The following is a 26176-nucleotide window of genomic DNA, read 5'->3' as shown; positions in this document are numbered from 1 at the left end:
GCACCCTCTGTGGGGCGCTGCGGTTATCCAAGCCTGAAATTTCTTCTTCGCTGTTCATGTGCCATGTTTGCGGAAGTAATCGCCAATACTTACCCGCTGTACCTTCCCTGCTTCTTATGTTGTAGCTGCATTTTAGACTTCATCATGAATTTACCGAAGGGCCCCGACTCTCTGTGCTTCGACAAGGACGTTTTCATGAAGGTAAGGGTCGTCTGTATTAACGTAATTGATCGTAGATGTGGGCGAAAAGACACTCACCGGCTCCAAATTAAACGATCGCCGACGCCAAAAAGTTGATCATGGCTGCATTCTATAGTAACTATCATCCCGAGAGGCTTCCTAGTTGTTGTTTTTGTGCCCCCAGGATGACTTTGACGTGGACCAGTTCGTGGCCGAGTGTCGGAAGCAGGTGCAGCTGGAGGAGATGAGGGAGGACCTGGAGCTCTACTACAAGTTGCTGAAAACAGCCATGGTGGAGCTAATAAACAAGGACTATGCTGACTTTGTCAACCTCTCCACCAATCTAGTGAGTGCTTATTGCATCATATGTGGTTCTAAACTGTAAACTCTTTTCTTGTGCATCAATATTCTCAGAATTTACCAGTTCTTTTCCACTTTAGTACTGTTTCAAGGTAGAATATTACTATATTTATTTTGTTATCCAGCTCAGATTTCGCGGTGCACCCAACAACAACATGTTTACATCTGGATTGCTACAAGTTTCTCATCTTGTCTCAGGTGGGGATGGACAAAACCCTCAATCAGCTTTCCGTGCCACTGGGACAGCTACGCGAGGAGGTCATGGTACGTGTTTGAATTGCATATGTAGTCAGTCGTGATGTTACGAGATGTGTCGCGTTTTCAAGCCACCTGTCGGGTAATGGAAGGGGCGTTTCCACAAAGCGCGTATCGAGGCTTGCTTCATTTCGGGGAGGAGCCAGTAGTGATGACATCCGAAGCCTCGCTGTCCGGCAAAAATGGCGATAAACTGTTAGTTCTAAATAAGCACTTTCAAAGTCCTCTGCCCACTTAAGCACATGACATTTTCCGAAAGTGACAGAAAAACAGTTTACAACCTGCCAGACCAATGATGATGAACGTTTTACGCACACAGAGTATGTTAAAAAATAATATGATTTACACTTCTATGTCGGAAAATTACTTGGTCAAGCATTGTTTTGTATTACATTCCCAAGAGCCAAAAAGACGCATACGCATAACATATGTGGATAAGATACAGCTGCCTGTGATTATGAACATGTTTCGTGAGCACATGAAGCATCAAGAAATGAACCATTACTCGAACCAACGGCTGAAGTGTTGCGATGCTTCATGAAGCCTCATCTCGCCATCACTAGTAGTTAGTGTACAACCGTTTGAATGAGTGCTGAGGAACCTTGTCGGTGCAGAGCCTGCGGTCGTGCGTCAGCGAGGTGATACAAGCCATAGACGCGCAGCTATCCAAACAGGAAGACCTGCAGAAGAAAAAGGTTGGGCTCTTACATTATTCTATTGCTATAGAATCATCTGTGCCACCATCAAATTTCATTTTAAATATCTTTTAATTCACATGCATTCCATTCTGTCCGTCAGGTTTGCGTCCTGAGGCTGATCCAGGTGGTGCGCTCGGTGGAGAAGATTGAGAAAATCCTCAACTCGCAAAACCCCAAAGAGTCCAACTCGTTAGAAATCAACAGGTGTCAAATGTCCTTCCATCCATGTTCCTATTAGGGTCTCCGGTGAGCTGAAGGCTACCTTAGCTGACTAGGCTGGATTGGTAGCCGGCTAATCGCAAGGCACACATAGCCGAACAACCATTCCTACACGCATGCACACCGATGAACAATTTAGTCTTCAGTGAACTTAATTTGCCTGTTTTTGGAATATGGGAGGAAGCCAAAGTGCACCCAAAAACCCGCACAAGCGCAGGGAGAACATGCAAATTCCACACAAGAAACCTATATTTTAACAGCTAGTGTCGTAACAGTGAGGCAATTGTGGTCACCACCTGGCCACGTGCAGCACTATATTTGTACAGCAAGGAACAACAAGAAATAGTTCCAAACAATTAAAATAAGTTGTCATTTTTTTAAATTATTCATGAGGATAAGTGGGGCGGCACGGTGGACGACTGGTTAGAGCGTCAGCCTCACAGTTCCGAGGACCCGGGTTCAATCCCCGGCCCCGCCTGTGTGGAGTTTGCATGTTCTCCCCGTGCCTGCGTGGGTTTTCTCCGGGCACTCCGGTTTCCTCCCACATCCCAAAAACATGCATGAATTGGAGACTCTAAATTGCCCGTAGGCATGACTGTGAGTGCAAATGGTTGTTTGTTTCTATGTGCCCTGCGATTGGCTGGCAACCAGTTCAGGGTGTACCCCGCCTCCTGCCCCATGACAGCTGGGATAGGCTCCAGCACACCTGCGACCCTTGTGAGGAGAAGCGGCTCAGAAACTGGATGGATGGATAAGTGGTGTAGAAAATGGGTGGATTTTGCAAATGAATGTAATTTACAATGCAATAATTTTGATTCCAACAGTACAGATGCATAACAACATAAAAGTAAATGCATTGCATGAAAATACTGTTCATAAATGAATTTTGTTAAAATACAATAACTATCATACTCATTTTAATTTGAGAATTTCAAACTTTAAGGCTCTTATATTGCATTTTATGTTTTGTTTTATGAATTGTACAAATGAGTCTTATTTATTATTTTTAATTTTCAACTTATTAACAATTATTTAAGTTGAAAATAGTTTTTAGGAAGTCATTGTTCAGTCTGCTGTACATACATTCAAACATTTTTTTTAAATTAATATTTTATTATTTTATTTTCAGTATTCACAATTATCTAAACAAATTTTTTTTTTAAGTAATTTTGTATTAATTTGATAAGTGTTTTGTCGCCTTATGCTTAAAATATCTTGAATTTTATTTTTCAAAATGAAGGCTTTCATTAGGCTCAAAAATGTCTTAATCATTAAATGTCCCATTGAAAGGTTTTTATAAAATGCCTTATTTTATTTGATGTATTTTGAATTAATCTGCATTGTAAACTATTTCATACATGCAAAGAAAATGTCCTCAAATTTCTAAAATGTTAAAAAAAAAAACACTTGTTCCTCATGATAATTTTTAGAGAATGATAGGTCGTGACTTTTGTTTGAAGTGGCCTTACAAAGCTCTTAAAAAGTCTTCCATCTGGCTTCCTCTAACCTATAAGATACCCTAACAATAGACACATTGTGTCATAGATATTCTTTAAATCCGTGACATTGTGCGTCTTGTCTTTCTGTCCGTGTTCAGCCCCTTGTTAGCAGGTCAGATCTTGGAGAGGATCGCCACCGAGTTCAACCAGCTTCAGTTCCACGCCGTGCAGAGCAAAGGCATGCCACTGCTGGACAAAGTCAGACCTGTGAGTCTTCATCTGAAAGCACCGTCGCTTCGTTTTAAAAGGTCCTCCGTGAACGTTTGCATCCGCCCCCGCAGCGCATCGCCGGCATCACTTCCATGCTGCAGCGCTCCCTGGAGGGTCTGCTCATCGAGGGTCTGCAGACATCCAACGTGGACATGGTGCGACACTGTCTCAGGACGTACGCCACCATCGACAAGATGCGAGACGCTGAGGCGCTGGTGGGACAAGTGCTGGTCAAACCCTTCATGGATCAGGTAAACATGGCGTTAATGTTGAAGATTCTACAGTGGTACCCTGACTAATTTGTCACTGAGTTCGTGACACAATTTTCTCGCATATGAAATACATTTTCCCCATTAAAATGAATTGAAATGTCCTTACAATATTCCCCTGCATATTTGTGATTTGATACTTGCATTTTTGTTATTTTTTTAACCTGTACTCTTTTCGCTGAAAAAATATTGCTTTGCCACCATGTTTTTATTTCTTGCTGTCCATGAACTATGTTTAAATAAGTTGATGAGCTTCATGTAGTGTTTTGCGTGTTCCGTTGTTTTTGTGGCCTCGTGAGAGACGTCGGGAGCTGGCCTCCGGTTGGCTGGTTGTGGCCTACAGCAGTTCAAGTGTTCTCATTTTGTATTTGTGTGTTTGACTGTGGCTCACCTTGCCCACATGAACGTTTACATTACATCCCCTTAATTGTTCCTTTTTATCTTTAATTAATTAATTTATTTATTTATTCTTCACTTTACCCGAGCGTCGTCGTACCGGAAGCTCATTCCTACCTTGAATTTTGGCTCACTACCGAAAGCAAAACAAATATAAAAGTATAACTCAAAAAACTTGTAAATTGGGGCACTGTGGTAAGTCAAGGTACAACTGTACTTGGGATTGCTGTGTGAGAACTTATGGCTTCCTCCGTATGTTTGAAGGTGATTGTGGAGGAGGTGGTCAAGTCCAGTCCCAATGGTCTCCAGGTGATGTACTCAAGGCTGCTGGAGTTTGTTCCTCATCACTGCAGACTCTTGAGAGAAGTGACCGGAGGAGCCATATCCAGGTTAGTAAGGGTGCATAGTGAAATAAATTTATTTGAGTCATAATTGGAAAAATGTGCAATCAGAGAATTTTTCGATAAACATGCACATGCTTGGTATAGCAAAAGCTAATTTGGAATAGTAAGTGCTGCATTCCGGAAAACTGGGAAGACAGAAACGACAGTATTGGAACAACTATTTGTATATATGATTAATTGATTTTATAGATTAACTCTCTAACTTTTATTTGTCAGGACGATTAAATTTTATTTTATTTTTTTCTGTTTTTGTGGCTTCTGTAATTGAAAGTGTATCTCTGCTGATGTGCACACAACAACATAGCTGCCAACAGAGAGGAGCTGATTCACAAAAGTAGTCCGTCTTGCCAACTTCGGAAGTAGGTCGCTATATTTAGCGACCTTTCTGACCTCTCTGTTGACTATTGTTCAAAAACTTGAAGCAGGGATATTTTTTTCCACACAGACTAATGTTACTGCAGTCCCAGAAATAAATTGGTGCGTTGGTGGCAAGCCTGGAGGAAAGAAAAATAAATAAATAAACATGTTCATACATGAGCTGCCGATGGCCACAACTCACGGCGAGTCACTCAACCTGCATTAGGCGGTTAACAGTGAGCCATATCTACACTCGCGTTCTCTGACGCCCATGTCACTCACCAGGCCAGGCCCTGCCTTTTAAAGCCATACACGCTCAGAATCACAGATATTACAGTAGAAAGTGAGGATGGGGACCCCAAGTGGACAAATAATAGCTGCAGCTCACCTGCACGTTATTGTTTAATAATACAAAATAAATTAATCGGGAGAAGAGTCGATTCTAAAAATATTTGGTAGTTGCACCCCTTGTCGAGTTAGTTATGCTCCCATGACTTCAAGACAAAGTATACAGAATCGGGCCTGATTACAATGCCAAATGAGTAACCCAATTCATCTGTAGATCCTTCATTGAAATGCCCTCTCTCCTCAGCGACAAAGCCGACATCATTCCCGGCTACGACTTCCTGGTCAACTCGGTGTGGCCCGAGATGGTGAAAGGCATCGAGGAGAGGCTGTCTTACCTCTTCAACCCCGGAAACCCCGACATATTCTATGAGGTACAGCGGATGGGGGACAAGAAATGACGTCAGCTTACTTGGCATTTATTCCTCGTCTTACCGTAGTGTTCTTCATTTCTAGCGTTACAGCGCAAGCACAGAGTTTGTACGCCGGTTCGAGCGCCAGTGCAGCTCGCAGGCCAGCGTGAGACGGCTCAGAGCGCACCCGTCATACGTCGGCTTCCACAATAAATGGAACCTGCCCGTATACTTTCAGCTAAGGTAAATAAGTTGCACAGTGCTTATTGTGTGTGTGTGTGTGTGTGTGTGTGTGTGTGGGTTAAGGTTAGAGTTAACAAAATCGAGCAGCACCTTGGCATCCCCTTCACAATTGAAGGATTCCAATTTGTACTGTATAACAAGAAAATCAATTTAAAAGGTTGTAATTTATGGGTAATTAGTTAAAAAAAAAAAAAAAGTTTTTTTTTTCTTAATTCAATACATAAATCAGTTTAAAACGTGTAAAAACATAGTTAGGGTTGAGGTTTAAAAATAATAAATAATTAAAATATTTATATTAGGTTGTAGTTTTTGTTTAATGGTTTAAAAAAAAGAATCCGATTGTAATTTTGAGGTAAGGTTTGAAAATAGATTAATAATGTAAATTCATATTTGTAATTTTTAAAATGTTTAAAAATGGTTGTAATTATAAGGTTGAAAACAAAATTAATAAAAATAGAATTAAGTAGTTTGAATTTTAATGTTACATTTTTGATCATTTTAGGTTGAGGTTAAAAGTAATAAATAATACAATTAATTACTATTATTTACAACTAATTATCTTATTATTTTTGTTTGATATTATTTTAAAAATAAATAATATTGTAATGTTAAGGTAAGGTTTAAAAGTAAATAAGCAATAAATTAGCTTTTAAGTTTAGTTTAATATTTAAACAATAAACAACAATGTTTAAAAACTGATTCATAAATACAATTAAAAGAAAATAAAAAGTCAGTTTTTTTATGAGGTTTAGAAATAAAGTTAACTTTTTGTTCAAGTTTTCAAAAATATTTAGTTTAATAAGATTTGGAAAATAAGTCAGGTTATATATTTTTTTAAGTTTTAAAAATAATAAAAGAAGTACAATAAATAAAGCATCACATGGATGTGTTAGCTTGCCCCCTCAGATGGTGATGACCAGTATATCAGAAACCCCTCATCAGTTATGCATTTGTATTGGATCTCATTAGAATGTGCAGGTGTACCTAATGAAGTGTATGGCGACACAGCGGCACGTCCAATCCCGCCTACTTAAAAACAAATTTACGGATGCGCCTATCGCACACGTGTTTGATGCCGGAACAAAAACTGAGCAGCACGTCACAGCGGGAGCGTTGCGGACGTGTGGTTTCATGTTTGACTGTGACCCACTTCTTCTGTAAACACGCACAACACGGATGCAACACAAAGTACACTTCGACTGCTGTAGACATTCATTGCTGCACGTCACACAAAGATTGCACAACGCCACGCCACAGACAGTATTGGGGAAAAGTCCATTTTTTTTCAGAAAGCACTGTGTTCCTTCACGTTTGCACATCACAGCTGATATTGCACAATGATTACTTGCTCCTTTCTCCTCTGCGAATGCTTTTCCAGGTATAAGGAAATAGCAGGAAGCCTGGAGAACGCCATCAGCGACGGATTACAGGCGGCGCCAGGTGTGTGTCTTGGATTGCATTATTTTTTTCTGCTCTCAAGTGGCACAATTGGGATATGCGTTATGGGGGGGGGGTGGAATAGAGTACCTTCAGATCGGAATCAGGACTCTTCCAAATGTGGATAACAACCTGATACGTACAGGATATAAGCAAATGCACTGAAATACCTGATCATTGTGAGCTCGATGTCACAGATACACAGATTGGTCACCTGTACAGGGGCATCTCTATAGATTAGATTATACTGCCCCCAGGAGCAGCACAATGCCCATTGAATTGAAGCAAAAAAACAAAACAAAAAGTGACAAAAACTTACAGGAAAAAAAAAAATTAAAAAAAGGATTTGGGGGCGGAGTGTGAAACGCATTAATGGCATTTCCGTTCATTTCATTGGGGAAAGGTGATATGAGTTATAAGTGTTTTAAATCATGAGCATAGTCACAGATTAAATTAAACTCTTGTTTTAAGGCACCACTGTAGGAGTACGTTGAGTTTCGAGCCCAATCACTAACTGAATAAAACTTGTAAGTCAAGGTACCACTGTACTACTTTCCAATTTAGACAGCGCTTTGGTGGTATGTTGTGACAATTTAGGGTGTTTCAGAAAGAGCAATATGCAGATGCGAATATGAAGGGGATTAACGGGGAGCAAGACAATTCAACTCGATGATGTCATGAATCCTCAATGGATTGCACACTGGCCAAAAAAAAACAAAACATTTAGAAGACACCTATAAAAATGAGATTTGATGGTTTTTCTTTCTTATCACTCAATCAGATGACACAGGCATTAAATCGGAATTAGGCACTTGAAGTATAAATCCAAGCTTAATAACACCTACAGTATAATACACTTACTAATACCACTTCGACACTCGTCTGTGTGCCGCCGTGCATCCAGCCGGCAGCGCGTACCACCTTCAGGCGTCGGTGTCGCTGTGGTCTTGCCTGACGCGCTGCTGGGCCGACAAAATCTACCTGGCGCCGCTGGCTCATCGCTTCTGGAAGCTCACGCTGCAGCTCTACTCGCGATACGGAACCTTCCTGGACGAGGTCAGCTTTTAATAATAGATTACTAATTATCATTTCAAGACTTACTGATTTGATTTCGATTGATCGATCGGCTCGGCGAGCAGGTGCTGACCAAGACCACTCTGCCCGAGGTGAGCAAAGAGCCCGCCAGGGCCCTCCCCAGCTCGGCGTCGTCCACCTCCAGCAGGACGTCCGTAGAGGAGACGGGCAGCGAGAGCGGAGGTCCGGCCTCGCTGTCCACCAAAAAGCTAGTCCACATTGCAGCCGACGTCCAAAAACTACAAGAGCAAGTAAGCGCAACGATCACAATAGCACTACACACTTCATTAGGTAGACCTGCACGTGCTAAACACAACCAATATAAGAGCTGTGTCGAAGAAATGCTCCGTTTGGGGGGTTATTAGTTTTCTCCACTTACTATCATATTTTGCCACAATCTTCACACTTGTGTATGTATCCTCAATGTATATAGTATTTTATGTCCACTGTCAAAAATATGTGTAGTAGTTTAGTAAATTTATTTTGGTTTAAGGTTTCAAAGTAAATAAATAAAGTACAAGAAATTAGCTTGTAACCTTTGGTCAATGTTTCATTTTATTTTTAAATAAGGTTTAAAAAATAACAATAAATAAGGTTGTAATTCTTTTTATTAAGGTTTAAAGTAAATGCCTAACTAAAATAAATCTGATTATATTTTGTGTTATTACAGTTAAAAAAAAAAAGTTAATTACTAAAGAATTCTACTGAACAAAATCAATATTTTCTTAAGTGTTAACAAAAAATATTGGATTAATCAAAGTTTTATGCAAAAAATACAATTGTGTGCTGACATTTTTAAAGCATGATATGTAAAAATAACAAAATGTGTCCATTTTTAAAATAAGGTGTAAATGTGTCTAATAAGAATGTAGTGCCTTGCAACCATCTTGTGGCATCTACTGTTAAAGCAATTATAAACCCTGAAGACCATACGTTTTAAAAAATGGTCTCCTTTTGTCTTTTAGTTACCAGAAGTGTCAGAAATGGCCAGACAGCGGTTGGAAGTCATCGGGTTCACAAACCTTGTCATTGTGGAAGGTACGTGACAAGTAAATGTCTAATTTTACTACTCTGTAGCTACTGGAAGGTTTTAAAAAGGTGACCGATTTGAAGGAACATGTTTCCCCCCTAGAGGCATTAGCGGACTCCAAAGCGTGCCTGTCCAGCAGCATCCCCGCCCTCAGCACCCGCATGACCGACCACCTGAGCGAACGCAGCTGCCGCTTCCTGAAGAGCGCGTCCGAGGTGCCGCGACTCTACCGCAGGACTAACAAGGTCGGTCGCCGGAAGACCAAAGTCGCCGCCGCCGCCGCCACCTGCTAGCCTGACGCGCCGTCGAACACATTTCTTCTTTCCACGTGGACAGGGGGCGCCCGTGCGAGCGTCGGCGTACATGGACAACGCCTTGCAGCCGTTGCATCAATTGCTGACCGACTCGACGGGCCTGGTGGACGCGGCTACGGCGCGACAGTGGCTGAGAGTGACTCTTTCGGAATGCACGCAGAGGTGAGCTCCCCAACTTTGTTTGTTTTCTCCGTGGAGGAACTTACTGGATACAGTTTTCATATATATATATATACAGGGTTAAAAACAAATACATTAAATAAATATGGTTCTATTTTTTGTTTGATTTGGTTTTATCCCAGCTGACTCCGGGCAAGAGGCACACATAAACAAACAACCATTCGCACTCACATTCACACCGACGGGCAATTTAGAGTCTTCAGTCAACCTACCGGAGTACCCGGAGAAAAGACACGCACGCACGGGGAGGACATGCAAACTCCACACAGGCGAGGCCGGATTTTAACCCGGGTCCTCAGAACTGTGAGGCAGATGTGCTAACCAGTCGGCCGCCCTCAGGTTGTTTGTGATTTTTGGGGTCACAATTAACTACATGGACACACGTGTGTGCTAGGTACTATGAGACCATTTCTGAGGTTCTGAGCTCGGTGAGGAAGATGGAGGAGAGTCTGAAGCGACTGAAGCAAGCCAGGAAGGGCGCCGCCGCCGCTGCTGGTGGCGGCGGCGGCAGCGCGGCCGGAACCAACGGCGCCCCGTCGGACGACACCAAGATCCGCCTGCAACTGGCTCTAGATGTGGAGTACCTGGGGGAACAGGTCTGTGGGTGGGGGCGTCACGTGTACAGTGAACAAGTACATTTCGCACTTAATCACCCAAATTGTGTGTGTGTTGTCCCTCAGATACAGAAGATGGGCCTGGACCCGGCAGACATCTCCATGTTCTCCACACTGATGGAGCTGGTGAAAGAAGCCAGAGATCTCGCTGAGCACAACCCCTGACAAAAATAAAACAAGATAACTGCCGCGCAGGGTTTGGGAATGGGTTCACAATGATGTTCGATCAGGAAGATCAAGGACATTTTAATAGATATTGTAAAGCCAAAGTGCACGCAGAATGTGCAACTGTGATTGGATCGTGTATAATGTATATGTATACATGAATACGCATACGAAGTGGCTGGACGAGATGAGCCGAATCATCGTGGGTGCTGTTCTACGCAAACGTGTGGACTGGTCATATTGTGTTCTGCAAGAAACTGACTATTTATACCGCGTATTGAAATGAGCTCGGCAGTGAAATAAATACTTACAATTTGTGTCATCGGGTCCTAGTACAATGACTTAGTACAGTATTACTGTAGTGCTTGTGCAACACTGCACTCATTTCTGCTGTTTAGTTTATGGAGATTACGGTGGTTCTCAAACTTTTTACACCAAGTACTACCTGAAGGAAACAAATACTCAGCTTTCCAAGTACCACCTTCACAACTGAAATACAATTATGACGTGTTTATCAAAAAAGACTACACTAAAAAGTGTTTTTGGTTACTGTAATGTTAATGCAGCTCTTTAATATATATAAATATAAAAAGACAAACTAAAGGATTCAATTCAATGAATATCTATTGTACATAAGAGTTGAAAATTGTACCTCAATAAATGATTGAAAGCAAACAGTTCTTAAGTGCTACTCTGAGAATCACTGATGTTGAATTTTGGGCTTGAATTTGAAGAAATCATTTTGCATTTTTTTTTCCCTCCTTGACTTCAGCTTGTTATGTTTTGCCCTGGGTGCCTAACACAGAATAACGACTACAATTGAATTTTATTGAGGAACAAACATTTTATTCGGAACAAAAATAAACTCTTTAGTTACAATATACAAGGCTCATCTGATGAACTGTAACAACTCTATTGAAAAGTACTGGAGAGGAATCGATAAAAGAAAAAAAAAATGAAAGTTGAACTTAAAAGTGGAAAAGCAGTAACGTGTTTTCATAAATACTGACAACATGGCAATGATGATAAAACTGATGATTTCCTTCATTTTAAGTCTAGTGTGGTTATTTTCACAGCGTCGGGTTGGTGATTTTTCCCAACATGAGGATGGCGTTGGACTCTCCCTCCACCACGGAGAACAAGAAGGGTCGGTTGACGGAAATCTTGAGGGGAGTGCCCGTCGCCTCCTCCGCTTTGTCCCGGGACGTCGCGCCTTCCTCGGACATCTCGAACGACACCTTGGTGATCGCCTAGAAGCGCCAAGAAGAGGGCACGCAACATGGAATTGGAATACTTTTTGACATCTTAAGCCCGCCCACGGCCCAAACGGCCATCTAGCAAAATTTGAAACCCTTTTGTGGCAAGTCAGTTGAAGTGACTTGAGGATCTTCATTTAGACAAAAGTGGTGCTTTGCCGCCATCTTGTGCCAAGGCACTATGTGGAATTGAGTTGAGGAGTTTCATTTGGATAAAAGTAGTGTTTTGCCGCTATGTCGTGGCATCTTGGTGTCAAGGAACAAAGGTGAAGTAAGTGGAGGAGCTTCACTTCGACAAACGTAATGCTTTGCTGCCATCTTGTGGCATCTCTTGGCAATTGCAAGGCTTTTTTGGGGGGAGGGGGCGGATCAATTGCTGGGGATTCGGTGCAGGGCTCAGCCCCTGTATTAAGTAAAATATCAAGCAAATACTTAAGTATTAATGTAACTGGTTAGACATTTCTGACACAGGTGACAAAAATTGTTAAAAAAAATGAAGGTGAATCATGTAAATAAACTACCTCATTCAAACATTTTTAGTTGACTCTGTCCTTGCTCCATACGCCAGTCTCTATTAACCGGTAATTGCTGCTAGTAGTCGTGTGGCCCCTCGCTTACCTTATCGATGGTGAACTGGTCGGTGTTGCCCAGTCGGCTGAATTCGGCCTGCGAGCCCAACAGTTTGGCCTCCAGTTCTGCGTCCACGTTGCTCAAAAGCTCACGCAGGTCGTTCACAGAAGACATGGAAAACTTTGGCAGCGCCAGCTCCAGCAGCCTGCAACACCGCATGACGACCAATACAGCATTTGATCAAATTTGATATTATTTCATTTTATTTTATGACCGGAGGAGGAAGTGTCATTCGACTGTACACGTTTCCACCTAATTAATTGATCTATCAATTATTATTGCTGAATTGAATGGTAAAATGATTCTAAAAACTTCATTATTGAGGAAATAAACGGCTCAATAGTGTAGACAGTCAGACTGACCCCTCCTGGAGGCTGTGGCACCACGAGGACATGACGTCAGTGCGTAGTTTGGCTTCGATGTCGTGTAGCTTGGCGCCCTCGTGGGGCACCACCACCAACATGTAGGAGCGTTTACTTAGTGACAGTTTCACCACCGTGCACCTCCTCACCTACACAAAACACACATGGATTATTACTGCGGATGTATTAGATATACATTATGTCTTTGGCTTGTCAGGATATAGTATTGGTAACACAAGCCAGAAGATTCACCTAAACATTGGATTTCTAGGTAAAAAGTCACTGACTTAAACAGACCTTTATAAGGTATTTGAAGTACCTTATCATTGAAGTAGTGGTACAGGCCCGTGTGGGTCATCAGCGGAGCCATCACCGTGGTTGTTTCGTCCACATAAAACTCCTGTAAGGAGGTCTTCTCTGGTTGGAAGGTCGTCTTCCAGTTGCCTAGAAAGACAAAGACAGGCGGGATTGATTGCAGGGTACAACTAAGATGTCTCTTTAATCCATTCGAGGGCTTTTTCTGTTTTTTTTGGTTCCAGATTTATCAATGCAAAAATGTAAAACGAGACCCTTTCAACTAAGGCTTTAATTTCTCAGTTAATTAATTAATTTGTTTTCATTTCAACTGGACCGAAAACCTTCACAATTAACTGGACAATCGCAAAAAAATAAAAAAATTAAATACAAAATACAGTCAGAGACTCACACCCACAAACCTGGCGATGGACCAATGCACACATAACCAACTCGCTGCAACTGAAAAATTGCAATCCCTGGTGTTCTTATTGGGAAAATGTTTTTTGAGGTGTCACATATACACTACCCTCACCCAGACACTAACCCAAACAATTAAGCTCTAACCCTAACTCTAAATTTTAACGCGCCGGATGGTGCCAGCAAACTTCTCAACAAGCAACAGTTTGGCAGATAGTGAACAATTCTTCCAAAAAGTTTATTGCTTATTGCTACTCCCAGTTGTAAAACTCAACATAAAACAAAGAAAATTACAAGTTGTGTATTTAACCAAACGAAATAACTTTGTCTGACGAGAGTTAATGCTAACACACAATGCAAAACGTCATAGATGGGCTAACAAAACTCGCATCAACAATACGGTGTTATAACCATTAAGCAACATATTTGTAGACGTATATTTCAACAATACTCAGAGGCATATATTCTTTATCCTCTGCAAAAAAAAAAAAAAAAACGACTCATATCACTGCATCTTATTGAGCAGTTGTGACCATCTTCTTTTGTGTGTAGACTGTATACGTATGTATATAGTATTGTACTGCCCCCTGGTGGCCAAGGGAAGCACACAAGGAACCACACAATCAATTTATGCATAAAATCATGATATTATATATATATATATATATATATATATATATATATATTTATATTCTATTTGATGTTATTAGTGCCTGTTTTTTTTTTTTTTCTTCTAAATAAAGTACACTACTATAGATTAGTGCTATTTTTTTCCCTTGGGTTTCGGGCATATCCATTCATTTCAATAAGTAAAGAGAATTGGATTTGCTGTCTTTTATTTTCTGTACTTTGTTTTTAAATGATTTTAATCATGTAAGCCACATTGAGTTACGTTGTGTATGAAATGCGCTATATAAATAAAGCTGCCTCGCCTAGACTTGATTTATGAGGTTCGAGTTAAGGGCATGGTCACGGAGTGAATTAAACTCATAAGTCAAGGCACCACTGTATTGAGGAAACGACAGGAAGTGACAAACCTTGGAAGTTGAAGAAAGTAACAAACAGAAGGTTGGAGTTCACATCCACATCTTTGAAGGCGTCCTTCACTTTCCCGTCGGACGTCTTCTCCACAAAAGTGTTCACCAGCTCGGGCTGGGAGAAGTCCACGCCACGGATGAAGGACGAGTCCGAGAAGTCTCGGGTGCCTTCTACGACGTCGGCGGACAGGCGGACGTGCGGGTGGCTGAAAAGCCACACTTGGGTGGTCATCTCGTCTTTGTGTCCGTCGCCCACCGGGGAGTTGATGCTGTGCAGAGTCTTCAGGACCTTGTGTCCGTCCACCAGGGACACGCAGTCGTCTCGATCGGTGCCGCTGCTCAGGCCCAGCAGAAGCTGGTAGGAAAGAAGGGAAGACGAGAGAAAAGGATCAAGTCCATACAACTTTTTTCTATACCTTAAACTGTACAGTGCAATAGTTACATAATACATTACATCATAGTACATGGTGGGGTCCCTATCCCCCACGTGTAGCAGGCGATTACTGTAATTCCAATGGCATTTGTCATAATGTTTAATGGCCCTTGGGATAAGGAAGGGGCCCGTAGAAAAACCTCTCCCCAGTAAGGGGTCCCTCGGCCTAAAAGATTTGAGAACCCCTGCACTAAACCGAGTCCGCCAATTCGAGGTCCAAACCTGGAAGGAGCTGGCCGTCTTCTTGGAGGTCCCCAGGTAGAAGGTGACCAGGGATCCGTAGGTGTTGACGGGCGACAGGAGCGTGTTGGCGCCTCGCTGCTTGCCGCTGAGCGCCTGGTACACCCTCAAACCCAACGAGTTCAGCAGCTCAGCCAGCACCGCCGTCCTCTGCGTGACGTTCTGCTTCTGAGTGTCCTGCTGCGACGGATCTCGGGGCTCCGGCGTCAGGACCGCCATGTCGAGGGGCGCCAAAGGAAGGGTCTGCAAGGGCTTTGCCGTCTGGGTCTGAAGGGTCTCGCAGCTGACGTTGTCGGCGGCGAAGAGGTGGAAGGGGTGGATGTAAACGCGGTTGGCTCGGCCTCCTGGGAGGCAGCACCACAGCAGCAGGACCACGAAAGCTGGGCGTAGGCTTTGCATTTTGTTTGTCAATTTAGGAATCCTTAGCAGAGAGAACACAGAAAGACTTTATGAATATTGTGTCGATGGTGGGAAGTACAAATACAGCGATGCAGCGAACCCCTGGTATTCGCTGGACATAGGACGAACCGAGGCGCCCGGACAAAGTGAGGACGTATGGCAGCCTCTGTCGTAGAGACGGACAGCCTGACATCTGTGGCAGGACGGAGAATACTGAACAAGCGTCTGTCCAACCTGGACAGTCCAAAGCATCCACTGTACAGCACCATCTCCAGGCAGAGGAACCGTTTAAGTTTTAAGCGACAACGACAAGGCTGCTGCAACTGCCCTGCTCCATCTATCTAATCTAATCGAATTTGATCTAATCTACGGACCCAACCCTGCAGCGAATGGCGAAAATCAATTGAGCATTTTGTGTCCACACAAAAAAGTTTTGTAATTGCCTATAAAATGTCACAAGATGGCAGAAAAGCTTTTTTTTTTTTTCTTTCTATTAGATGAAGCTATGGCCCGACTAAACGAGGCTCCCCGCCTCACTTCAACATAGTTCCTTTGCCCCAAGAAAGTATTATTAAAGCGATACTCTAATATTATTATTTACTGTATATTAAACATGGCTTTGGCCGGAGCACAAAAACAGTAAATAGGTGACATTTTTAGTGATTAACAGAGGTTCCCCGCAAAAATCAGCGCATCGTGGAATACGCGAATGCCGAACCGTCAATATTCGGGGCGCAATAACTTATTGACAACTTTTGACTTTTGACTCAGTGTCCCAATGAGACGACATCTGGCTGGATCTGGTTTTTAGCCTCCGACGCCATTAACCGGCAAGAACAGTGGAGACGAGACGACGTGTCAGTGATGGATGGAACCTTCTTTGTGCCGCTGCCCGCTGAATGAAGGCACGCATCGCCCTCGGCAACAAGGGTCGCTTTGACAATGAAGCACATTGGTGTCCATCTCCAAAAATTACAGCATTTGCGTCAAGGGTGTCAGGGGCAAAATGAGAGATTATTGAAGTGGAATTATCATACATTTTGTTCCCGTATCGCCTGGAACATTTCATTATTATTATTTTTTATATAAAGTTTCATGCACGTAAATAGTGCAAGGAACCATATTTGGTACCTCGAATTTAAGTCAAGAGGGTCGCTACATGCCTCTCTTTAAGGTGTGTATAACTCCTCCAAATTGGTAACCAAATGAACTGATAATAATTTTAAAAAATAATCACAATTTATTGTTTTCTGTGGTTAAAATTTCGAGTAACCCCAAATTTTCAATAATTTCAAAGAATTAAAGACTATTTATTGCTTTTTTATATTATTATTGTTGTATATTACTTAATTATTTAATTTTCTATACACATATACTACATTGGCTATTATTATTGTATTATTAAATATATTTACATGAAGTAAATATAAATATATTTTACATATATAAAATAAGAAAATTATAAATATAATTAAAACATGTATTAACAGTACAATTAAGCCTTTAAAATTATTACGTCAAAAATATATATCTATATAACCATGTAAAATAATTTCAAAAGGACTAAATGCATAATTTGTTTTTTAATTATATTTTTATTATGTACTATATATAAATACTAAAGTATAAATTAAAATATATATATATTAAAGTAAATAACGTATTAATAAAAGTATAAACTAATATCGTATATATATATATATATATATATATATATATATACACACACACACACACGTTGTATATATAATTTTTTTTAATGTATTCAAATTCATCATCAAGATTTGAAATTGTGACATATTGTAGTGAGTGTCCCACTGAGCGGTCCGACAAATATAAAAGCCGATTTAAAGAAAGCAGACTGATTGATATTTTTGGAGGAAAGTCTGCAAAAAAGAATTTAGGCAAATGTTTATTTTATTTTTTTTTAAGTGCAGAAAAACTCGGACTTTACCCTCTCGAGTTTGCGAAGTGAGCAAACACTCTGTAGACTCTGCGGATGGACCGCAGGACATGGCCTTGGTCTCTGATCAATGCACTTCGACGCCGTCTCTTCAAACCCGTGAAATCATGACATATGTTACCTTATTCTACTTCATATTATGAAAAACGATCTGATGATAACCTGGATGATTTGCTATTCCCCCCCCCCCCCCCCCCCGCCCCCCCCCGTTAAACCTACAGACAAACATCTTTCAAATAGTAAAGTACAGAGACAGTGAAGTCGACTCTTACCGTGTGCGGGCTTGCTGCCGAATGAATCTGCAACTGCTCTGCTCCCCTGACTTTAAAGCGGACCACCGTGCTGGTTACTGATTAACACCAGGCCCTGACTGACTCAGGCTGGTTGTGCCGCCTGATAGCGATCAATAACGGCTCTGACAGAGGCCCTCCCCGTGTGCCCCCTCCGCCCCTGACGTGTTGACTTAAGGAGCATGATGTAAGTGCATCCTGAAAAGGGGCCTGAGAGCGGCGGCCACAATAGGAAAGGCAGAGAGAGAAGGGTCCATTCAGCGAAAAGTTGCACAGATGTTCAATCGTGACGTGGGAATCGTGTTCCGGAACGAGTAAACAGGACACGAAAACAAACATGAATCACTAGACGTGGAAGGAAATGGAAAACTACTGTCAAAATATAACAAATGTTTACTAGGAAGGCAAAACAGCTTACTCTGCTGTTGTTTGCTATTCTTTGGTGGACTGGATGACTTCAGTCTTATGAGCAGCAACGATGAAACAGTGGTTAGTACTTCTGCTTCACAATTCTAAGGTTCTGGGGTCCAATATTGGCTCTGAACTTCTAGTCTGAGTTTGCATATTGTTTGCTTGGTTTTCTCCCACATTCCAAAAACATACGTTACCCACATAGAAGAAGAAGACTCAAAATTGTCCATAAATTTGAAAGTGAGTGTGAAAACTTTGTTTGTACCCTGCGATTCACTGGCGAACATTCAGATCACTGGCGACCATTCGATCACTGGCGACCATTCAGTGAAGATTTACAATTGTCCATATTTGCGAATGTAAGTGTGAAGAAATGTTGCCTCTCATAAATTGGCCTGGGAAAATAGCAACTAGTTTGCAAATGGTACACTTCACTTTACAACACTTTACTATCAAGTACTGTATCAAAAAGCCAACAACCGGGAGATCAGGAGGAAAATTCCTTTGCACACACACTCATTATATTTTCTCATCATAAATGAAACAATATTATGTCATTTTTTTATGGGCTGACTTCAACACAGCCTCTTGAATAGATTGCAGCTGCAGAGGCTCCATAAATTAACATTTTATAAAGTCAAACATTTACTCAATATTTGGGGTTTGTGGACGAATAGTATTTATGAGTCTTAAAAAAGTGGCTCAAACAACAAAATAGTATAAAATACAATATATACAGTGTAGTGTATTAATATAAATAGTATTTATATCAATATATAATTATCTTTCAGTTTCGACAATAAATTGTTCCCTTACCAGAATTTGCAGTTAATGCCGACTGTTAATATAAAAATATTGAACATACAAAATGATTGAAAAACAATATTTTAGGTGTTTTCTATGATTAAATGTCAACCAAACTCACTATCTTGTCCATTTTTTCCCTTTTAAATAGCAATAGCAAATGTCTGAATACCAAAACAAATATAAACAGTGGGTTTAAAAAAAGTCTACATGACCCTGTTCAAAAATATTTACAATTTAAAAAAAAAAGCCTACACGACCCTGTTTAAAAAATATTTGACAAAACTAACAGTTTGCAGCAGGAGTGAGGTATAATCACTCACCATCAGTGTCAGAGCCGATATATTCTGTGTGATTAATTGCTCTTCCCAGAAAGCATCGTACCATTAGGCTACACAAGCAAATACCTTCAAACAATCCTGTGCTGACTCTTTACAACGGAGCACAAGTGTGTGTTTCTCACGCGCAACAATCACCATGTGATATTTGAATAATTTATGGCTAGCGAAAGGAGGCGCTTGTATTATCATATAAGCTGTTCTGTGGTTCTTGGTGAGGCAGTTCGGAAGGTGAACTTGGTCACGATGTGGACCTTCCTGGTCGTTTGTGGCGTGGTCGTCCAACACGGAGTGCGAGGTATTGTGTGTTATTTTTAAACTGTGTTTGAGCTGACAGATTCAGTATTGATTTGGTTTTGTTCTTTCATAATCAGGTGATGGTGCCCTCAACGATGCACTGTTGTACAGAACTACAGGTACATCCAGTAAGATTTATACACAAAAGTTCGAGACGTTCCACTTTCTGCCGACATTACAGGATCATCTTAAAATGCACTCTAACCTTTAGAGCCTAATTTGACCTTCTCTATGCTTCTCAAAGTTCAACTGTGCAATGTTGCAGTTCTTTTGCACAATTTCTCGAACAAGGAGCCAAATGGCAAAACTCATGAAAGATATTTGATCCATGAATGGACCAAAACATTTCCTGGTTCAATTACAATTGGTATTTAAACAGACCTATTCATAATTTGAAATTATTAAATCATGAGACCTAGACCACACCTAACAAACGATCAACAGTGGCTTCAGACTGAATGTTCTCAGAGGGAAGTGACCTCCGAGTCACTGTTTGCCTCCTAGTTCTGAGGTTCGATGTTCGAAGACTAAATTCTCCATACGTAGGTGTGAATGTGAATACTTGTTTATCGATCTCCGGCCGCCCGGTGACCAGTCCGGGGTCTACCCTCTGCCTCTCTCCCAAATTCAGCAGGATGGGCTCCTGCGCACACACAGCCCTAATGAGGAGTGCGTTAGAAAATGCATTAAAAGTTGATTCCATTTGGTACATTTCAGTCATGTCGTCACCCAGCAATTCAGTTTTTATTGTTTGTTGATTGAATATTTCCTCTTCCAGCTGCACCCTCGTGTCGCTACAACTGCGGCAGTCACATGGGAAGCTGTTCCTGCTCCAGCTCGTGTCGGTACAATGGCAACTGTTGCCGAGACTACAACTGTGAGTATCAGAAAATCCTGAGGGACATCCTCACGGGTGTTTTCCCGGGAAAAATAGGTCAAAATTAACATTTTTATTGTCATTTCTCTCAGATTACTGCAGTAGCACAACTCTACAACCATGGACCACAGGTACCTCATAACTAGCTTGACAAAATCAGAGTTTTCGGGACGAATGGGAACTAAAATGATGAGATTCGTCCAGGTCAGGCCTCGTGTCGCTACAACTGCGGCAGTCACATGGGAACCTGTTCCTGCTCCAGCTCGTGTCGGCACTATGGCAACTGTTGCCGAGACTACAACTGTGAGTATCAGAAAATGCTGAGGGACATCCTCATTGGTGTTGTTCTGGCCAAAAATGGGTAAAGAAAATCCCATTTTATCATCCTTATTCTCAGATTACTGCAGTAGCACAACTCCGCAACCATGGACCACAGGTACTTCATCACTTGCTTGACAAAATTAACAGTCAAAAACAAAGTTTTCAGGATGAATGGGAACTAAAATGCTGAGATTCCTCCAGGTCAGGCCTCGTGTCGCTACAACTGCGGCAGTCACATGGGAAGCTGTTCCTGCTCTAGCTCCTGCCGGTACTATAGCAACTGTTGCCGTGACTATAACTGTGAGTTTATGTCCCTAAACCAGTGATTCCTTACCACTGTGCCGTAGTACATTATTTTGCCGTGGTACATTACTGTGCCATGAGAGATGATCACGAAATATCCATCCATCCATTTTCTGTATCGCTTCTCCTCACTCGCCAATTTCACTTCATTGGTTCAAAAACCATTACTTATTTACAACACAATGTATCGTTGTTCATCTATCTATGCCAGCGATGTATAATGACAGACAGAAAAAGTACTTCCCCTAGATGCCAGAAGGTACAATTAACCATTAAGATAACAACATAAAATGGTACATTGACTTCCAAGTTTAATTTGTTCCAATAAATAGTAAAGACTATTGTAGATTGTTAATAAAGACAAATAGCACTCCATTGCATAAAAACATAATAAAAGAAAATATAAAGAAATGAATTATTGTAGCATGAGTGACATCAGGATCTGGAGTCGGGTTGGCCGGTTGGTGTGCGTTTCAGTGCCTGGGCGTCAGTTGTGGCCTACAGCAGCTCCTTGCGAGTGTTTTTATGATCTATTTGTGTGTTCGACTGTCCTATTTAACTCATTGCCTTCCAGTTAACATGGATATTTGACAATAAAGGCCGTCGATGGCAGTGACAAAACGCTGAACGTGAATGCACAGACATTACAGTGCATTTAAAGGCTTTGTTTTTTTCACTTCACTTAAGCGACAGCATACCCGAAGCTTGCTTTGAGCTCAAATGTTGGCTCGCGTCACATAGCAAAAAAAAATCATTAGCTTTTTGTTCAAATAAAAAGGCCCAGATTTCATCCAAGTCAAAGATTCTCATTATTTTAGTGCTCATACACTGTGAAACACCGCCCTAAAATACCCTAACAAATGCCGCTTGACATCCTTTGGTGTTGCCCTTCATGAAATGCGTAAAAACTCTTTCTTTCAGATTACTGTGATAGGGCGACTGCAGAACCATGGACCACAGGTGGTTAATCGACATATTCGGGCAAAATCTGTCATTTAAACGAGGTACAGTTTGTAATTTGGTAATATTCTTCCACTTATTTTGTCCAGCCCAGCCTTCGTGTCGTTACAACTGTGGCAGGGACCTGGGAAGCTGTTCCTGCTCCAGCTCGTGCCAGTACTATGGCAGCTGTTGCTCTGACTACTACTGTGAGTAAAAAATGCCCCTAAAACAACTCCAGCACACAAAAAGTGGTAACATCTGTGTATTTTCATTTGACTTTTTTGAAACAGCGCACTGCTACTCCACAACTCACATGCCAAGCACAGGTAGGATCTTCTGCATGGACATTAACCTCAAGTTAACACACAAGCGGAATGTAAATAAACGCGTTGACTTTCAGAGGGGCCATGCGGAGGCTCCATGTTTGGCTCTGGTGCTTTCTCCAGTCCCAGGCACCCTGACTACTACCACGACAACGCCAACTGTGTTTGGCACCTCAGATCTTTCCATGACCAAAGAGTACTGCTAGAATTCTCATACCTGCAGTGTGTGAATGTTTTCGTTATATTTGATAAAAATGCTCGTCAAAAGTCCTTAGCGCTCAACTACCACACGTTACTTGGATCATACGTAATGCTAAAGTGGCAGGGATCATAGTCTGATGCAGAACATTAATACTACGGTTACGGGTATGGTAGATAAAATTAAGATTAGAGTAGGGTTAGAGACAGTGTTCAGGGTAGAGTTAGGGTTTGGGTAGAGCTAAGGTTTGAGCAGTTTAACTGTATGGATTTGGGAGGGTTAGGGTTTGCGTAGGGTAAAGAGTTGGCTCACTGAGGGTTATGGCTAGTGGGTGGGTTTGGATAGGGTAAAATTACTCTGAGCAGTGTGGGGTTAGGATTAGAGAGGGTTGGGTTTGGGTTAGGGTAGGGCTAGATCTTGGGTAGGGTTAGGGTTTCAGTAGCGTTATGATTAGGGTTAGGGTTAGATGTTTGTGTAGATTTTGGGTTTCTGTAGTTTGGGTTAGGATTAAGGAGGGTCGGGGTATTTTGGGGGTTAGGATTAGAGTTAGGGTAGGTCTAGGGGCTCACTGAAATTTGACACCTGATCGGTATGACATGAGTTGAGTAGTGGAAAACAATCAAAACAAAGTTATTGCTCGGATAGAGGACAATAACGTAAAAAAGGCACAAGGATGATGATCCGGGGGTTCTTGCTTGACATTGAACAATGTTGGAAACCCAAGAAATGTGAAAGAAGTATCAGTTCAGAATAGTAACCAGTGGAGTCCTAGTTAGCTGTTCCAGAGAAATAATTCATGAGAGTTTGCTTGGAATACTTGATGATGCTTGTTTGATTGATTAACTTGTGGGCAGATTGGAGAGCTGCTGCAACTGTGACTACATTTCAGTCTACGACGGACCATCCATAAACTCACAATTTTTGGGAAAAGTATGCAACGACAACAACAACAACAGCTTGAATGTTTTCTACTCGACCTCCAACCACATGACTGTGGTCTTCCGGAGCGACACATCGGTAGTCGGGAGAGGATTCCGTGCGGAGTTCACAAGCGCTCTGCCGCAGGACTCAGGTAAAATTAAGACTGGAAGATAGAAGATTGGCGAGAACTTTGTAAGTGGAGTAGGTTGGTGACAAGTGCTCCTTTTTGAGCCTCTAGTTGTTGCTTGTATTTAGCAATAAATTGTATTTACTGGTCCTGTAAAACAACATGGTCTCTTACCAGGTAAAGTCAACTGCTCCTCGGATTTCATGAACATTATGATTGGGCGGAAGTACCTGAATTCACTGGGCTACGACGGCCACAGTCTCTACCTCAATGACCAGTATTGTAGACCCCAAGTTTTTACCAAGGAGGTGGTCTTCAATTTCCGTGTCTACAGCTGTGGCACCAGTCGAAAGGTTGACAGCAGATGTGGGAGGGTTAACAATCTGCAATTATAACAAAACAAATAAATGTTTGTTTCAGTTCGAGAACGGCAGAGTGGTATATACCAACAAGGTGCGGGGCTACACCTCTAGCTCCGGAGACATAACTCGCAAGGCCAACTTAAAAATCGACGTGGTGTGTCGGATGGATCAATTCTCTGTGGCACAGATTATGTACCTGGCACAGAATCATGACAACACCAGCATCACAGGCACAGGAATGTTCAACACTTCCATGGACTTCTACACAAGCAGCAACTTCTACTATAAGGCAGAAAAACTTCTTTTACACAGACACTCAACTCCACACAAGCCATTAAAGTGTTGCCTTGATGCTCTCCTCCACCAGGTGGCTGAATTCCCATACAAAGTTTCTCTCAACCAGGACCTTTACATCCAGATGGAACTGAGAGGCAGCAGCAGCAGCTACCTGGATATTTTCCTTGACACCTGTGTGGCCTCGCCATCCTCCTACGACTTCCATACGACAACCTACTACCTGGTCCGCAATGGGTAAGATCAGCACCCACTCAACCGCCAAGCAACTCCTGAGTGCAGGTCCTTTTTGTCTTCTTCCTGATACCCAAAGCTTGTGATCTCATCCAAAGTTTCTGCAATAGGGTCCAATAGTCCCAAATTACTGGTATGGTGCCCCCTAGCATTTTGGAGTGTGGCACAAAGTCTTCCTAAAAGGGAAACACCTCATTTTTGCAGCAGTACGAGTGTGAATCCAAAATGACACTCCTATTTAAACACTTCTAACTCAACCACAATATAGATCACAATAAGAATCAATTCATTTCCCACTCGCACAGTGAAATGAAGCTGCCTCAGCCCTGTGAGACACGACACAACACACCTGAGACCAATCTGCAGTGAATGCATAGTAGCGTGGTCAACCATTTGTTTTGCGGCTCTTTATCTTCATTACGTTGGCCACGCATGGGGTAGCTCAGCTGTCACATGATCTTTTACCCCCACACAGGTGTCCCATAGATAACACCTATCACGCGTATGTCAGTGGCAGCGCCCGCTACGCTCGATTCTCCTTCAAGGCCTTCCAGTTCTTGAGGCGCGCAGAGGAGGTTTACATCCAGTGCAAGGTCCTCCTATGTCAAGACAACGACTGGAACTCCCGCTGCCGCCGGGGCTGCCTCAAGCGCAAGGCCAGAGATGTGGGTGCCAAACACGAGAGCCAGACTCTGGTCCTGGGTCCGATCCAGCTTATCGGTGCGTAGCGCATTTGACATCTATATAGGAACAAAGTCATGAATTTATCCATGTTTTCTCGTTCTTAGACCCGGACAAAAAGGAAGAGAGATCTGCAAAAGAGGATGCGGTTTAACACGATCCCCTCTACTTATTGTAATTATAATCATTAATGAAAGTGTGAAACATACTCACCTTTGATTAAAAGCTGCAGGAAAGACTATCTGGTTTCTTTCACACACTCATCAGATGACACTCAACACAGTTAAAAAAACACACTTTTACTTATAAATGATCTCATCAAATTAGCATCCCAAAGGAAGAAAGGGCTTTTGACACAAACGCTACCCATGAAGTGACAACACAGTGATGACAAAAGGCATCATTCATTCCTTGTGCTGGGCACAGCGGCAAGTCACTACTGTACACTCTGCTTGGCAAAAGACAACAGAACCCAACAAACTGGACAAACTTGCTAATGTAGGTCTCAGCAAGGTACACACATTGGACCGAATTTGTGCATTTTCCCTTCTTTTTGCGAACGGAGTCAGCAAAGGCCCGAGTATTGCATGTCTCTAAAAGATTATCCTGAGCCATTTATCCTGTGGGCGAGGGTGGGGTTCATTTTTCCTCACCGATCTGCTTGGAAAACGGTTCGGCTGACAATCTTAAATGTTGAACCTATTCAGTGTTTACAATTGCAATAATCGATGGTCGATTGATTCAACACAGTTAAGCAGAGTCAGACGCCGCGATTTTGACGTAAAACTGAAGGATAGCAAACTAGCAAGCCAACTG

The 26176-nt window shown here is 41.9% G+C and overlaps 2 protein-coding genes across 2 annotated transcripts; one reads left to right on the top strand and one right to left on the bottom strand.

The window, feature by feature from the left end:
- The first annotated feature begins 65 nt into the window (after positions 1-65).
- On the top strand, positions 66-11268 carry cog2 (component of oligomeric golgi complex 2). The gene is made up of 18 exons (XM_061689980.1): positions 66-201; positions 365-526; positions 739-804; positions 1410-1490; positions 1594-1697; positions 3310-3418; positions 3493-3672; positions 4351-4475; positions 5440-5566; positions 5649-5788; positions 7167-7228; positions 8130-8281; positions 8365-8550; positions 9265-9337; positions 9432-9574; positions 9666-9805; positions 10218-10419; positions 10504-11268. Exons 1-18 carry the CDS (start codon positions 145-147, stop codon positions 10600-10602), a joined length of 2208 nt encoding a protein of 735 aa, XP_061545964.1. The 5' UTR covers positions 66-144; the 3' UTR covers positions 10603-11268.
- A 158-nt stretch (positions 11269-11426) lies between these two features.
- Positions 11427-18171, bottom strand: agt (angiotensinogen). The gene is made up of 7 exons (XM_061690900.1): positions 17909-18171; positions 15257-15695; positions 14602-14956; positions 13170-13294; positions 12851-12999; positions 12477-12633; positions 11427-11852 (listed from the first exon to the last, which is right to left on the bottom strand). Exons 2-7 carry the CDS (start codon positions 15671-15673, stop codon positions 11673-11675), a joined length of 1383 nt encoding a protein of 460 aa, XP_061546884.1. The 5' UTR covers positions 15674-15695; positions 17909-18171; the 3' UTR covers positions 11427-11672.
- Positions 18172-26176: the final 8005 nt, after the last annotated feature.

The sequence above is a fragment of the Phycodurus eques genome, chromosome 11, assembly GCF_024500275.1.
Source record: "Phycodurus eques isolate BA_2022a chromosome 11, UOR_Pequ_1.1, whole genome shotgun sequence".
NCBI lineage: Eukaryota > Metazoa > Chordata > Actinopteri > Syngnathiformes > Syngnathidae > Phycodurus > Phycodurus eques.
Note: the sequence above shows the minus strand (reverse complement) of the source record. Positions and strands in the feature narration are given on the sequence as shown.

Coding starts and splice junctions, on each gene's coding strand:
- agt (XM_061690900.1), bottom strand. CDS start 15,673: ATGCAAAGCCTACGCCCAGCTTTCGTGGTCCTGCTGCTGTGGTGCTGC. Junction 13,000..13,169: donor ACCACTACTTCAATGATAAG/GTACTTCAAATA, acceptor TGTTTTGTGTAG/GTGAGGAGGTGCACGGTGGT. Junction 11,853..12,476: donor ACCAGTTCACCATCGATAAG/GTAAGCGAGGGG, acceptor TGGCGCTTCTAG/GCGATCACCAAGGTGTCGTT.
- cog2 (XM_061689980.1), top strand. CDS start 145: ATGAATTTACCGAAGGGCCCCGACTCTCTGTGCTTCGACAAGGACGTT. Junction 8,282..8,364: donor ACGGAACCTTCCTGGACGAG/GTCAGCTTTTAA, acceptor CTCGGCGAGCAG/GTGCTGACCAAGACCACTCT. Junction 8,551..9,264: donor TCCAAAAACTACAAGAGCAA/GTAAGCGCAACG, acceptor TTTGTCTTTTAG/TTACCAGAAGTGTCAGAAAT.